General features: G+C 49.7%; 1 protein-coding gene across 7 annotated transcripts in view; it reads left to right on the top strand.

Annotated features, from left to right (window-relative positions):
* The window catches only part of KCNN3 (potassium calcium-activated channel subfamily N member 3), an 82823-nt gene extending 68220 nt beyond the window's left edge, over positions 1 to 14603 (top strand). Inside the window, exons 8-10 of one of the 7 annotated variants that reach the window (XM_061606094.1) lie at positions 2707 to 2952; positions 3490 to 3591; positions 14484 to 14603. In XM_061606094.1, coding sequence (XP_061462078.1) covers positions 2707 to 2952; positions 3490 to 3591; positions 14484 to 14501 — 366 coding nt within the window. In that variant the 3' untranslated portion in view covers positions 14502 to 14603. Of the gene's footprint in view, positions 1 to 2706; positions 2953 to 3489; positions 3655 to 7360; positions 8895 to 14483 lie in introns of those variants that run through there. The other 6 variants (XM_061606092.1, XM_061606091.1, XM_061606095.1 and 3 more) reach the window with 6 other exon arrangements.
* The last annotated feature ends 1496 nt before the right edge of the window (positions 14604 to 16099 follow it).

The raw sequence follows: 16099 nt of genomic DNA, 5'->3' as shown, positions 1-16099 counted from the left end.
CACGGTAATATACACACTGTGCTTGCTCAACACCCTGCCTCTTTCCAGCCCTCTTCCAGCCTGTCTCTTACCCCCCCGCCTCCGCTTTTTGCCGTCGTCTCTCTTCATTTTTTCCTGCTGTATATCACCCCCCCCCCAAAAAGTCCCAATCTGCTCCTCCTCCTGTCGTTGGTCTCCTTTTTTAATTTTATCTTTTTGGTTTGACGGAGATCCCGCAGGCGTGAGGAAGGCTGTGCGGTAAGGCAGTCGATGGCCGGCTGCATCCTGGGAAATCATCTCGAGAAAACAGCAGGAAGGATGATTGACCGGGTCTGCGCCATCCCATAAAACAGGGGTGTGGAACCTTTTTCAAACTGGAGGGAGGGGGTGACACATGACAGCAGTGGGCGGAGCAATGAATATAAATTTTACCTTTTGTGCATGCTCCTGTCAATCCTCTGTGCAGACACGCAAGAGGCCTGATCAGAGTTCAAAGGCTCATTCCGGCCAGGCAAAAACCCTCCAGGCCATTGTTAGGTATGGCCTGGGAAGAGTTACAAGGGCCAGTTGGAGAGGGCTGGAGGACCGCATCTGGACCCCAGGCCAGAGGCTCCCTCTTCCCCCTTCCCATTGAGCTGCAGAACATCCCTCCCTCCCTGGCTAGGTACTCCCGGTAAATCAGAGCTTCCTGCCAACTGTCCTTCCTCCCAGAACAACAGACGTCCCTAGGAGGCAACCACCATGAAAGGGGAGTGGGTTAGCTACTGAGAAGAGTCTTTTCACTCCGATTGGCTCCAGTCAGCAGAGAAGGACAAGGATGCATGCGAGAAGAGTCTTCTCTGTGGCTGATTGACTTGTAGGAGACATAGGGACCTACCTGAGATCCTGCTCCCAAAAAAGTAAGGGGTCTAAGACCCCCCAGGACCATGGAGGACTATACCCCTGCTGCACTCATATCCTTCATTTCTTTCCCTTCTTATAGATTTGATTGATTGATTGATATATCCCGCCCTTCCTCCCAGCAGGTGGCAAACAAAAGCACTTTAAAATGTCATAAAAACATACTTTAAAATACATTAAAACAAAACATCTTTAAAAACGTTTCTTTAAAAGCTTTGAAGACATCTTAAACAAGAAACAAAAGGTTAAAAACATTGTTTTTTTAAAAAGGTTTAAAAAACATATTAAGAAGCAATTCGAACATAGTCCCAGAATGGGACAAGGCCTCAACTTAAAAGGCTTCTTCCTGTACTGGAGGGCAGGTCTCCTGACCATTCAATCCCTGCATGGGCCGATGCAGTACAAACTCCTTGCCTTTCCCGTCAAAATGCATCAAGCTCTTCCCCTCCACCGCGGCTTATCTCCCCATTTCGATATGATTAATTATTACATTTCTATCTCACTTTTCCTCCAAGGAGCTGTAGGTGGCATTCACGGCCCTTCCTCCCACCCACCCCATTTTAGAAGGTCCCAGGTTCGAGCCCTGGCCCCTCCAGGTAGGCTGGGAATGGAGAGCTGCTGCCAGTCAGTGAAGACAGTACTGAGGTAGATGGACCAACGATCCGACTCAGTACAAGGCAGATTCCGATGTTCCTATATGCTGCAGACCTGTACTCCTGACCATGAGGACTAGAATCGTACTTTGCTTCTAGAGAAGGGCCATGGCTCAGTGGCAGAGCGCCTGCTTTGCATGGGGAAGGCCCTGGGTTCGATCCCCAGCAAAGACCCCTTGCCTGAAACCCTAAAGAGCCGCAGCCGGTCAGTAATTCTGTAGTGGAAATGAGGCACGCGAAATTGATTTTAGAACAAGCCGGCCAGAGGCACCTTTACTGTTGCCACGAGAATACAAGCCTGCAGGGAGGGAACACTGACAGCAGGGCAGCCCCCCCCCCCGTTCCAAGCGGCCCTGCCAAACTGCAAGGTCACTGAGATGATACACTCTTTCAGCTACAGCAAGGCCAAGCTGATCTACTTCCCCTTTTCTTCGATGATGGCATGTCGCAGCATAAGCGCAGAGACGCGTCTGGCAGTTGGATCCGGTCCTTGCAGTATCAGCGGTTTTTAGCAGTTACATTTCTCGAAACTTCTGTTGTTGCGTAAATTTGTATATTTGTTAAGCAGAGAACAACAGCTGTCTGAAATGCTTGTGTGTGTGTTTACCTAAGTGGCAGGCTTTTACCCTGCATTGAGATCACTGAGACTTAAGACTTAGTAAGATAAGAAAAGCTGCTTTCTTTATAGAAATACATAGTAGATAGGAAAGGCATACCTAGTTCTAAGTAACTAAGTTGGAGGCACAACGCCCAGGCTTGGGAGTTGCCCTCATGGCTCGGGAGAGAGAGAGCAGAGACAAAGGTGTCTCCTCTCTCTCAGACAGTCGAAGAAGAGAAGAGGGGAAAGGGCGGAAGGAGGAGGGGCAGAGAAGCTTCCCTAAAGGCGTCACAGTCTAGCGACGGGAGGAAGTCAGTCAGAGCATCACAGGTAAAGGTAATCAAGCCTATCCATCTGGAGGACCCAAACTCTATCTCCCTTCTGGAACATAAACAAAAGAGCAAAACAGGAGTTGCTCTTGCCCCACTTCCAACAACTTCTTTGCCCGATTCCTCCTCCCACCTGACTTTCTGCCACGTACGCATCTTGCTAAACTAAAGTTAAGGGCCTGGTTGGGTCTGCCCCTTCAGTACCGAACTGGGTGGATCAAATCATTTCCCCCCCCCTTTCCTGCAGATGCAGAACGTTATGTACGACCTCATCACGGAGCTCAACGACCGGAGCGAGGACCTGGAGAAACAGCTCGGAGGCCTGGAGTCCAAACTGGAGCAGCTGGCCACCAGCTTCCATTCCTTGCCTTTGCTGATCACGGACACTCTGCGCCAGCAGCAGCAGCAGCTCCTCGCCACCATTGTCGAGGCCCGGGGGGTGAGCATGGGCGTGGGCGCCCCCCAGACGCCGCTCTCGGACAGCCCCCTTGGGGTCAGCTCCACCTTCTTTCCCACCCCTTACACCAGCTCCAGTAGCTGCTGAACTGCGTCGAATGGAGGGTGTGTGTGTGTGTGTGTGTGTGTGTGTGTGTGTGTGAAAAATGACAACGATGACACACGTGAGACTTTGTTATCCATGCAGGGGTCAACTTGATCCCGGCCCCAGAGGGGTGGGGGGGAGCTGACAGCCCCATCTGTGCCGTGTGGGGTCACCCGGGGGCAGGTCTGGAATAATACGGTCTCAGCTTGGTGGCGCCCCCCAGGGTGGGGCAGGACAGGTGGGGGAATGGGCGCTTTCGGCAGAGCCCCCTCGCAGCAGCTTTTGGTGGACTGTAGGAATCCACGTTCAATCTCAGGTCTTCAAAATCGAACACAAGCCAATTCCAAGGACACCGAAGTGACAGCGCAAGGTAGGGGGACCGTTCTACTGTGTTGGGCCCCAAGCCGCTGGCGATGGGGTTGTTCATCTCCCTGCTTTCCCTTCCCTGTTTTTTTAAAATTTATTCCTTATTTCCCTCCGTTTGTGAAGTGTCTCACTGAAGAAAGTCGAAAGAAGACGGGAGGCCACGAGTTGGCCGAAATGCAGGTGCCCCCATTTCCTCCCTTCCTCCTCCATCGAATCTTGGCAAAGGTATTGAGACATCATTCTAGCTTCTCCTGCACGGTCTTGGTGTTGCAAGAAACCACTGCGAAGGTATCCCGTGCAGTCTCGTTTTTTTTTTTTTAATGGTGTGGCAGGTGTCACCTTTGAGCTGAGGATAGGCTGGAGGTTGGCTTGGAGCGATCAGGACCTGCACCGTTCCACCATGAAGGCCATTTCATCTTGGGGGTGTTTGGCACCAAAGCGGCCGGCGACACTGGGTTGCAAGGAGACAGAGGACCCAAGGCATGCTCCAGGGCTGGCGAAGCCAAAGCGACGGTTTAAACGCGTCTAAGCGAATCACTGTTTGTTCTCCCGGGCAGGAAGATTGCGACTGAGGAATTGAAGTTCAGTCGGATTCCAAGCGCCCCAAGTGAGGGATCTCGGCTTTGCAAGAGAATCACCCTGAGACCTTTTTTGGCTCGCCAGCGGTGCTTTGAAAAATAATGTCCCTATGAGTCACATATTTGTGTCCGGCGGTCCTGCCTAGTATCTGCCAACTCTCCTCTCTAAATGTTGCGGTTTCTATCCTGGAGCCTGAATTATATTGTTACTGGATTCCCAAGGGCCTATTCACACTACCAACTTCTGTCTGGCTTCCCCCCACCCCCGGTGTATTGGCTTTTATTATAAGGACTTCCCCCAAAGCATCTTGGGAATTATAGGGGGGGCGTTCTTGCAGGTAAGGGCAGGTTTGGAGAATTAGACCACTGTACCTGTGCAATGTCTAGGATCCCATTGGCAGAAAGTGGTGTGAAGCTGGTTTGAATTTGCAGTGTAAACAAGCCCCGAGATTTCTCGGCACACTGCAACAAGAGCGCACAATGGATTTAAAAATTAGACGGCTGACAAAAAGAGGGAGTAATGTTTGCTTCCAGGAGCAGAGGTATAAGTTTTATACCATTTCAACTGCCCTGGCTTTCCAAAAGGAGCCCCGCTGTCCCCCACTTCCCTCAAAGAACAACCAGTTCATTGAGGCAAGGGAATGAGCCAGCTCTTGCAATTCTACCAGCTGTTACCTTGACACTTTCCCCAGCCTATCCTTTCAGCCTTAAGGACTAGAACCGTGCTTGGCTTTTGTTTGTTTTTAAAGTAGAATCTCAGATTTTCAGGCACAATCCCGCAACAATTTCTTTGCTTGGCATGGCACCGTGACAGACTAGACTTAAGGAGCATAGGAAGCTGCCTTGTATTGAGTCAGACCAGTGGTCCATCTAGCTCAATATTGTCTACACTGACTGGCAGCGGCTCTCCAGGGTTTCAGGAGATGCCACTGGGGATTGAACCCGGGACCTTCTGCATGCAACGCGGATGCTCTGATGCTGAGCTGGGGCCCTTCCCCTAAAATAGGGATGAGAACTCCAGCAACATCTGGAGGACCACAGGTTCTCTACCGCTGCCCTCAGACTGAATCAGATCATTGATTCCTCTAGCCCTGGATGCCAGAAAGGCCCTAAGTATAGAATGATGCCTTATATAGAGCCAGCTCCATATGGCCTACACGGACTGGCAGCAGCTCAGGAGGGTTTCATACAGTGAGCCTTTCCCTGCCCTCCTTGGAGATGCCGGGGTTTGAATCTGGGACCTTCTGCATTCAGAGCCTGAGCTCTTCCTACTAAGGGGTGTTTCCCGTCCCCCACCCCAATGCAGAAAAAACGAAGCGTTCCCATAATTACAGCGTTGCATAAAACGTAAGGGGCACCAGAGAATTTGTTTCCAGAAATGAGAACTCTCCCTGCGCCATACTCTTGAGACTTGCTGAAGGCCGGGACTAGTGTGTGGCGCCAAGGGCCCACACAATTTCAGCAGAACCTACAGGATGAGTCAAGGTGGGGGTCCCTCCCCACGTATGCGCCCTTGAGAGAAATGCAGTGAGATAACCTGCCACACAGGCACTCCAACTAGGCCTCACCCTGACTCTGTGGCGTACGTAGCCTTAATGCGTATGCTGGGCCTTTTTATGCATCTTGGATTTAGAGGCATTTAGAGAAAAGGGATTTCGCTTTTGGACAAACCCACCCTCCAGCCCACCTGTTTTAATGTCTCTCAATTTGTTTTTTGTTTTGTGGTTTTTTTTTAAAAAAAACCTGCTCTGTTTTGAACCTCGCCTTCCCTTTTGAGAAGCCGATCCTTGGCACCATTTCCCCCCCCCTCCTTTTATCAGATGAGCTTGTTCTCCTGGCTCTGGTCCAGAGCTCTGCATTCAGCCAGGGAGGAGGAGGAGGAGGAGGTGGCAGCCTTAGCTCAGCTTCTGAGCCCCCCCCCCCGTGAGGCTGATGCTGGCTCCTCTCAATGAGAACCGCGCAGGTGACTTTTTATGTCCCTTTGAACAGGCGAAGCAACCTTGTAATTGTTCGGCGATATTAATTACGCGCCACCCTGCAGTGCCCGGGTAATTGCGAGCAGAAAAAAAACAATTAAAGCCCCAGGTAGATCCAAAAGCTTGCAAGGTTTGGTGGGTTGGGGCGGGTTGCCTTTTGTTGAACCGTCCCTTCAGCAGCTGTGTGGCTTTCCAAACGTTACAAAAGGCAGAAAGAATTAAACAGAAGGAAAGGGGGGGGGCGTAAGGAAACCTGCCACTTAGCGACAATGGTAGGTGGCTAGCTTTCCCTGCATATTGAAGTTGCTTAGGAAACGAACAGAGCTTTAGGGCAAAATCCTTGCTACGCCCACTGATTGCTTTTCTATTTTTCCTTACGCTGGTGCCACAGTGGTGCTTGGGGCTTGTGTGTTTCTTCTCTCTCCTTGCCCGAGGCCTGGTTCAGCCACAGAATATTTGGAGGGGGATTTCACAAGGGGCGACCCATCTCCCAAGATTTCTCCGGAGAGTCACAGGAGAAAGCTGGGGTTATCTGTACCTGCCAGAGCGAGAATCCAAGGGAGGGTAACCATTTGACTCCTGTTTGTAAAGGGCATGTGTCAGTGGAGGGGGAATGAAACAGTGCTTGAAAACTGGCACTCCGGATCTTTTGGGTGAGGAGCCAGGGATTTGCCCCCTCCCCAAGCTATCCTTTCCTGAAGGTTTCTGTTGGCATAGTAGAAACCTGCCTTATACCAAGATAGAGCGTTGGTCCATCTAGCTGAGTACTACACTGACTGGTAGTGGCTGTCTGGGTTTCCGGACAAAGGGCATTCCCAGCCCTAACTGGAGGCTCCTGGGACTTTTGGCATGCAAAGCAGATTTTCTAGATTTGGCATTGGGCAGGTTTCTGTGTTCCCTTGGAAGGGCTATAGCTCAGCGTAGCTTCTCCTTTGCATGCAGAAGGTCCCAGGCTTAGTCCCCGACACCTTCAGGTAAGTCAGGAAGAGACTCCTGCCTGGTACCCTGGAGAGCTGCTGCTGGTCAGTGTAGATAGTCCCGAGTGAGATGGCCCAATGGTCTGACAAGGTGCCTGGCAGCCTCCTGTGTTCCTGCGTTCAGACATCCAAACATGTCTGTCTGCTGTAATCCTGGCACAACGACCCTGTAAAGCAGATGAGAGTATTCTTTCCTCCATGCAGCAGATGCGAAGGCCGAGAGAGAGAAGGTGGCTAATGCAAGGCCAACTAGAGGTCATGGCAGAGGAGGAATTTGAAGCAGGCTTCCCAAATTCATAGCTGCATCTTAGCCACTGTGCAACATCACAGAAAGGGGGGAGGGAAGTAGCTTGGCCAGACCTTTCTCCACAAGGTGGCATAGTCAATAGTAGCAGAGACATGCCTTGATGGTATGGAAAGATTCCCCTTCCATGTCAGCACTTAGGGAAGTGCCCTGTTTCAGCACCTGGGACAGCGCTCCATTTCAGCACCTGGGACAGCGCTCCATTTCAGCACCTGGGACAGTGCTCCATTTCCACACTGAGCTGGCTCTCCAATCCACAGGTATTGTCCAAATAAAAGCAAGGCTGCCTCTACCTCAAGATGTTTAGAAGGCAAACTCAATCCTCCCAGCCTTTCAGTTAAGAGCCATAAATGTGCGATGTGGGCGACATGTGAGAGATGCTCTGGCCATCTTTGCTTCAAAGCAGGCATGGCATGGGTGTGTGTGTGTGTGTGTGTACCCTTGAGGTGATGGGGGAAGTGTGCTGCTTTCCTGGTCAAAATCTCTCCCTTCCTTTCACCTTACAGGGCTCTTGATAGCTTCCTGGAGCTGTTTTTGATCAGGGAAACAGCATGGCGGGTAAAGGTCAAACGCCTGCTCCTTTGAGCCAATTCGGAGCCCTGACAGCTGCCTTGAAGTACAAAATGACCACTGAAAGCAATCTGATCATAGTACTCTCGGTTTGGCTGTTGGTCTGGACGAGTTACTAGCCTAACTGCCTCCCCATCCCAAATGCCTCTGCTGATCATTTGCCATATACCAATAGCTTAAAAAAAATAAGGAAAAACAACCAACTTATTCTTTAGTTTAGAAAAGTTTGCTGACTGCTCAGCTGGAGGGCTCCTTTGCTCACCTCTGGCGACCAGGCAAGTACCAATTCCCAAAGTTGCCTCGTATGCCTACTCGTCATTCTAAGAGGGATCCTGAGAGAGTAGCATCATATCCTGGTTCTTGTGACTGGCAATTTTGCTGGCAGAATCGCAACACAGGTCTCTGTCCCTCATCTCTCTGGGGCAGGCCCCTTATTTTCCTGGCGTCGGTTGCCATGCAAGCGTCTTACATCCCACTGGAAATGGGAAGGGCTCATCGAAATCTGTTGGGACTGGGAACAAAGAAGAAGAATCTGATGATGATACAGGCTATGAAGAACATTTACATGAATTCTGCAAAGGGATCGACTCCAAGGCAGCTGTTCGTCAATTAACTACAAATTGAAGTATTTTGAGCCGGGGGGGACAGTGTTTACAGACTGCAGCACCACGTTTAACGGCATCCTAGTTGCCTCTTCGTTCATCAAAGAGAGTTGTCCCTGTCAGTGGGGCATTAGAATCCGCTCCAGGTTTTAGTCTGAGTTTTCCCTGGAGAGGACCTTGGGACCACAAAGAAGGTACTGGCATTGTCAGCCCTCTTGCCATTCTGGTAGAATCTCCATGTTCTGACCCCCAAGTGTCTGCCTGCCCCCCCCAATCTGAGAGAAGCCAACACAGTAGCGGGAGCAACTGCACACCTTTACGAAACGGCAGCGTCTTGTCCAGCCCTGGCGCTTGGCACATTTCTCAGCGCTTCGATGTAGAAGCTGCACTTAAAAAGCTCATTTTCTTTTCTTTGTTTCATCTCTTTTTTTTTTTTAAATAAGATTATTAGGGGAAAGCATAACCATAGTTTTATTTTACCTATGAAATATATTGCTATATTATAAAGGATGATATTGTAACTTTCAAAGTACTTTTTTGTATCCAACAAGCGGGTTGAGTTGGGCATTGTGGGCTGAGAGGCTTGCCCTTGCTTGCCCGCATGATTGTTTCTGGGGTTACGGGTCCTTTGCAGACGGGGTGTGTGTGTGTGACGTGTTGTGCATCCACTCATGGCGATAGATTTTGAACCAGCTCCAAGTTCGAAGTCTTCCGTTTGCCCAAGGAGGCGAAGCCTGAAGCTGTGGTCCGAGAGAGAGCTCTGTTGGGAAATTCTTGGCTCCTGCACGTAATACGGCATGGCTGGAGTTCAGGGCTTTGCAGGCAGAAGGTCCCAGGTCCAAACTCTAGCGGCATCTCCAGGTAGGGCTGGGAACCCCCTGTATCTGAAGCCCTGGAGAGCTGCTGCCAGTCAGTGTAGACAATACTAAGCTAGAGGGACTCATATGATATAAAGCAGCTTTCTGCGGAATCCAACAACATCCAAAGATGAGCGTATAACATTCCTCTGCATGCCAATGGTGTGGGTTCCATTCTGGCAAAGGAAGAGGCAGGGCTCAGTGGTAAAGCCACCTGCTTTGCGGGCAGAAAGTCCTCAGGTTAAGTCCCCAATGGCATCTCCAGATCCAGCTGACCCCTGCCTGAAATCCCGGAGAGCTAATGCCAGTTGGTGTAGAGAATCCTGAGCTACATGGACCAATGGTCTGACTCAGTCTAAGGCAGTTTCCTGATTAAATCAACCATTTATCCAGAACCTTGAGGACTAGAACCCCACTTTCTTTCTAGGGGGAGAGCCATAGCTCAATGACAGAGCATCTGCTTTGCACACAGAAGGTCCCAGACTCAGTCCCCAGCGTCTCCAAAGAGGGCTGGAAGAGACCCCCATCTGAAATCACTTGGAAGCTGCTGCCAGTCAGTGTAAGCTAAATGGGTCTAGCTTGGGATAAGGCAGCTTTTTGAGGTGTGCAGAACCCCCCACACGCACCAACAGTCTGGAACTTGCACTGCAAAATAATCAGTCCTTCTCAGTTCTGTCTGGGGTGGAAATGGCAGGCAGAGACAATTGTTTTCCGTTTCTGTCTTGCAAGGAACAGAACTCTGGAAAAACTGAATTGATGGGAAGTAGATTCTGGAAAAAGCAAAGAGGCCTTTCTTTGTAGAGCTGCAGAATTGATTTTAGGGATTCGCAAGCACATCAGAAGGCCAGTGGCCCATCTAGTCCAGCATCCTGTTCTCACAGCAGCCAACCAGATGCCCCAAAGGGAAGCCCACCAGCAGGACCAGGCACAACAGCGACTCTCCCCTCCGGCGATTCCTGGCAACTGGGATTCAGAGGCATCCCAGTGGAGGGAGAACATGGCCATTGTGGCCAGTAGCCATGGATAGCCTTCCGTTCCCCGAAATTGGCGACAGCCCACTGGCTTTTAGAAAAGAAGGCCTGGCACATGGATGGAGGTGGAGTAAGAATGTGAGTTATTGATGGCCTGACAGCCGAATGGATCCCCCATGTTCGGAGGCAATCTACCTGTGAGAAGCCAGCTGCTGGGCTTGATGGATCTCTGTACTAGCCCATCATCGTGCATTCTTTCATGCCTCCCAAACAGGCAGGCTTCCAAGTTCCTATAGCACAGATGTGGGGAACCTTTAGTCCTCCGGATGTTGCTAGACTACAGCTCCCATCCTCCCATGCTGGCTGGGGCTGGGGGGAGTTCAGCAACGTCTTGAAGGTCAAAGGTTCCCCACAACTGCTGTAGCAGAAAATGTTTTCCTCGCAACAGAGGGGCAAGGAAGGGACTGGGATTCTCTCTCCCCCCTCCCACTGGTTTGCGCCACCCACTCGCCTGAAGGGCTTTGAAGGAGTGGAAGGGTTGGGCGCAGAAAATAAAATGCCACCCTGCTTTGCGAACTGAATAGAGACCTGATTAACAGCAGTGTGAACCTTTTTTGCAAGGGGGAGAGCTGCTGCAGCCACCCCGATCTTTACCAGTTCTTTGTTTTTTTTAAAAGGGCATGACTGTAGGGGGAAAATGCCGAGCGCAGCTGGACCCCTCTTTGCTGTACTCTTGCTTTAGAAAGCCCACTCCTTCCTCGGCTAATTGCCAGCTTGGCCGCCCCGCCTCATTTGACCCAGATCAACCAGTACGAAACTGGCTCTTGCTTCCTGAAGTGTGACGCAACTCAAGATTTAATTGCTGGGAAAGATTTCTTTAAACTTGCCGTCTCCTTTTCTCTCTTACGCATGCACCTGTACGCCCTTTTCCTCCTTTTCCGATCCGTGTGCTCTGGCCTTACATCCACACCGTATGTTTAAAGCAGTTTCATGGCACTTTATTAAGCAGCCGTGGCTTCCCCCCTCAAAGAATCCTGGGAAGTGAAGTTTGTTAAGGGTGCTAACAGTTGTTAGGAAACCCCTATTCCCCTCGCGCACCCTTAACAAACTACAATTCCCAGCGTTCTTTGGGGGAAGCTATGACTGTTTAAAGTGGCGTGATAATGCTTTAAATGCATAATGCAGATGGGGCCTCTCTTGTCTGTCTGACACACACAAACCCTGATTGTCCGTAGCAGAGGAGAATACGCGGTGTTGGGCTCCCAACTTTTCATCGGCCCCAGTAGGCAGCATGGCCAGTGGTCAGGGGTGATGGTCAACAGCATTTGGAAGGCCACAGGGGCCCCACTCCTGTGCCGCTTGAGCCTTTCCAAGCAGAGATGCCTGGGAGGGGCCCTTCTGCATGCCAAGCAGCTGCTCTTCTCACTGAACATCACTTCCACCTCTGGAACATGGGAAGCTGACTTATGGGTGTGCCAGGTAAGGCTCTTTGTCAAGCTTGCTCAGTGCTGTGGGCTCTGATTGGCAGCAGCACTCCAGGATTTCAGGCCGAGAAGGGATCCTGAGAATCTTGTACTGGAGAGCCATGTGCTCTTTGTCACTGGTCTTGCAGCCTATCCCTTTATTTATTTATTTATTTATTTATTTATTTTTGAGGGGTAGGAATACCTCTTGAACGGAGGCTGCAACTGGCCTCCCTGCCTTGTCTCTCGCTGTTTGGATTTGGATGGCTTGTTAACATTTTCAGCTTGTTATCAGGAGCGAGATTACATGGGTGAGAGAGGCCAATGTAGGGTTGCCAACTGACTGGGGGAGGGTTCTGTTGCCTGCCACTGTGCCTTGAAGAGCGGCTTAACCGCGCAGAAAACTGGTGGGGTACCAGTGAGCTTTGTCGCTTTCCACCATCCACAGAGAAAGCGGCTACCGAAAGGCAGAGGAGCAGGGGGCCACTGGAAAAGCTGGCAACCCTAGTGTTAGTGTAGCTTGGGCACTGGAATGCTTTGGGTCATTTAAACAAACAAAAAAAGACCTTTCACAGTGTGCTTCATTCAATGTGGTAACCCACATACTATATTTTGAGCTGTTCCTGGAAGGGCCTCTAGAGAAACTCAAGAGGGACAAAATAAATATAACACCAGCAAGGCAGCCTCGTGCATGGATGGGTAACCTGATGCCCTCCAGACATTTTGCTGGATTCCAGTTCGCATCAGCCCCTACAGCTAGCACAGCCAATGGTCAGGGGTGTTGTAGTCCAACAACAACTTCTGGAGGACGACAGGTTCCCCCCTCCCTGCGGTAGATGATCCCACCCTGTCTCAGCAGAAGGTAGTCTCCTGCATTCTGATTTAACACTCCTTTCCGTTCAGCACCATGAGGTCTGGAACCTTGTATTTCTACACCATACATTTAAAGCACTCTTCTACCGCTTGAACAGTCATTACCATTTGTCGCCTTCCAGATCTCTGTCTCTCGGCAATGTGTTAAATATAAGGGAAAGCAACTGAAAAACAGTCAACGGTTAGTAACAAAAGAAGGATTTTTTTAAAAAAAACCAAGATGGACAGCCATGGTGGCAACCTCTTCCTCCAGCGAGGAAAACTGGTCAGAACAAAAACGTCTTTAGCTGGCTCCGGAGAAAAGTGCAGATCGTGGATGCCTGTTGTATCTTGGCAGGACTGCTTCTCCCAAAGAATCCTGGGAACGGTAGCTTGTTGAGGATGCTGGGAACTGTCGCTCTGAGGGCAGTGCCCTTAACAAACTACACTTCCCAGGATGCTTTGGGGGAAGCCAGGGCTGTTAAAAGGGGCATAGGAGTGCTTTGAACATATGATGTGGGTGTGTTTTAGGGGAAAAGGCCGTCGCTCGCTGCTAGAGCCGTCGCTCTGTGTGACTCTAGTTCCCACCAGACCTAGTCAGCTGAGGCAGCAGTGAGGGGAGTTATAGGCCAACAACAGCAGGAGGATTTCATGTTCCTCATCTGTGGCCTAGCGACTGCTTTCACTCTTTGCACGGACAACAGCATTGATGAAAAAGGCCAGATGGGGTTCAAGGGCTGTCAAGTTGCAGGCCTTGGATTTTCGCTTGAGGGTGAATGAAGTTAGGTGGCCAACTGACCCAACAAAAACCCTTCTTGGCCCCGCTCCTGTGCCTTTTCAGACCAATGTGGCCGGCAGGCACAGCTTTTCCCACAGCAGGTTTGCAGGCCATGCTGCTGCTTTGAGGCAGAGGAGCTGGGGCAGGTGAAAAAGTTGGCAACCACACTTTGTTTCAGGGCTCAGGCTTTCTCACGTCCCGAGCTGGGAAAGTGGGGGTGGGGCAGTCTTTAGGGTTGTCTCCAAATAAGTCTTGGTCAGAGCAAACCCACTGAAGTTAATAGATCTAAGTTAGTCGCAGCCATGAATCTCAGTGTGGGTGTCCTCTGAAATAGGGCTGACATTGGATACAACCTTTAGTCTTTAAAGTGTAACCAGAGAGGTAGGCAAGGGCACCGGGGTGGGGGGAGGAAGAGGAGATGGTCTGGCCAATTTGCATATACAGCGGGCATGGTTTTTTTTAAGTCCGCTCTGTACCCAGAAACAATCATGTCTGAATCCAAACTAATGGCTTTAACCTGTTCACTGTAAAGAAACGAAAATGTAAAACAAAACAAAAAAAGTGCCTTGGACTTTAATCTCAAGAGGTCGGTCTATATGTCTTTGCCTATGCGGGTATGTTAAGTAATGTAGCTACCTACATAGAAAGACATGCACACAAAATATATGTGATAGACAGCCCTGATATAAAAGGCTTTGAAACCCTTGTGTTCACTCTCTCTCTTTCTATCTCTCGCTCTCTCGCTCTCTCATTCTTTGTCCTCTGTGCTTTCATTCCTTTCCCCGGATCAGAAGGTACTGGCCCATGCACTTCTTTTTAATTTTTATGAAGTCTTTCCTAAATCCATGTCACATTTGCAATTTCAATCCGGGCTTTCCGGTAATCTTTTAACAGCCCTTGCTGAGCTCATGGGGAGATGTGTCAAATTAAATTGCAGGGCGCACACATTTGCAACAAAGCACAGCCCAAGAGCGCTTTTGCCAATTTACCTGAAAAATCAGAGAAGCCCAATACAATGGGCTGTCAAAGGGCAGGCTGCGTCATTTGAATTCTGCACAACTGTAGAATATGAGAGCTTTGCCTTCAGCTGATGGAAAAAAGCCTGCAATAGCTTCAGTTATTGAGGGGTTATGGAGCGTTCATAAACATTCCAATTGCTCAAAAGGTTTAAACAACTCTTCTGTTTCAGTATCAACCCTGCCATTGAATGATCCTGCAGGATTATCAAGAGATGAAGGAGGTATCGACATTACAGAACACCTAAATTTCCAATACCAATGCTATGACAATAATTTTGGAAAGTGTTACAGAAATCAAATAAGCCAAACAAAAGAAGTCATTAAAAAAAACCAACCCTTGAGTCAAAGGCAAGGTGCAGTTTTTGAAACCTCCATAGCTTTTGGCTGTAAGAGCTCTGCCTTGAGCTGACTGAAATGAGCCTACCTTAGCTGTTCCCTTGATTGTGGAGGAGTCAAGGAATGTTGATGAACATTCCAACTGCTGAAGTGTTGCAGAAATTATGAAGCGGGCCTAGATGTTGGGTAGACATGTCGAACCCCTGCCCCCTTAACTGAGTTATTGTTTGTCTGACCTGGGTTAATAGCTTTGGAATGGTTCTCATGAAGTATTTCAAATGGAGCCCCATTTCCTCCCCCCCCCCAATTCAGTCTTGAATATCTCCAAGAATCGGCTTGGCAAAAACCTCCCTGAAGATCCTGATTCTGCAGATGAAAAAAAAGAGTTTCCCAGACTGCAAATAATGGCTGGCATGTGTGAGATGGGGGGGGGGGAAGGGAGTAATGGCCTCCCGCGAGACTCAGAAATAACCACCGCCTGTTCCTCCTTGAGGCCTGAACTGCGCTGACTTTGCAGAGCAAAACATTTGCTAGTCTCTTTGTGCTCAAGCGCTGCTTAAATTTTCACAAGCTGAGAATTCCTTGACTGGTAAGAGTTGGAGGCAGCCTCAGGGGCCTAGAGGTAGGGAAAACCAGGACTGGGAGCCTAATGCGGCCCTCTAGGCTTCTCTGTCAGGCCCTCAGGATTCTTCCCCAGGCCACACCCCTCCCTAGGCTTGCTTAGGGACTCTTCTTGAGTGTTTTTCCTGCCTGAATTTTTTCCCCTTGAACTGTGATCATGCCACTTGATTGCCTAGGTAGAGAAAGTGTGTGGGTGTGTTGTAGAACCTCTAGCTTTTGCATAACTGGAATGTCGCCTGCTCTACAAAGGTAAGACTTTCAACTGTTGCTGGGCCTGCCTTTTACCTCTGGCCCAGCTCACTATTGTTATGTGGCCTCTGGAAAATTGCCCAGGGGGGAATGTGGCCCTTGGGTTGAAAATAGTTCCCCACCCTGCAGTGTAGGCCCCCTTGGTCCAGCCCCCTGCTCAGGAAAGCCAAAACATCCTTAACAGATGTTAACGTCCTTAACAACATGCTGGAGAGGGTGTCAAGCATGGGAATGGTACACATAGATGATTATTAATTATGTTTATTATTCGCTTTCCTTGCAAAGCCACCCAAAAGTGCCTTGCAACTATAAACATTAAAATCAGTTACAACAGACTTGTTAAAAACGACAAACCCAGCCCAACATAGACGTGGTGGTCCTGTACCAAGGTGGCAAAATTTGGGGGGGGGGTATCCTATTGAGTGAAAAGAGTAAAATAAGAGGTAAAAAAAGGTTAAGACATCACAGCTGGCATTGTTAAACCTCTTGCACTTGTTTATTACATTTATATCCTACCTTTCCTCCAAGGAGCTCAAGGCAGTGTACACACATATCTCCTGATTTTATCCTCACAACAACC

The sequence above is a fragment of the Rhineura floridana genome, chromosome 22 (assembly GCF_030035675.1).
Source record: "Rhineura floridana isolate rRhiFlo1 chromosome 22, rRhiFlo1.hap2, whole genome shotgun sequence".
Lineage (NCBI taxonomy): Eukaryota > Metazoa > Chordata > Lepidosauria > Squamata > Rhineuridae > Rhineura > Rhineura floridana.
This window is presented reverse-complemented; position numbering and strand designations above follow the sequence as displayed.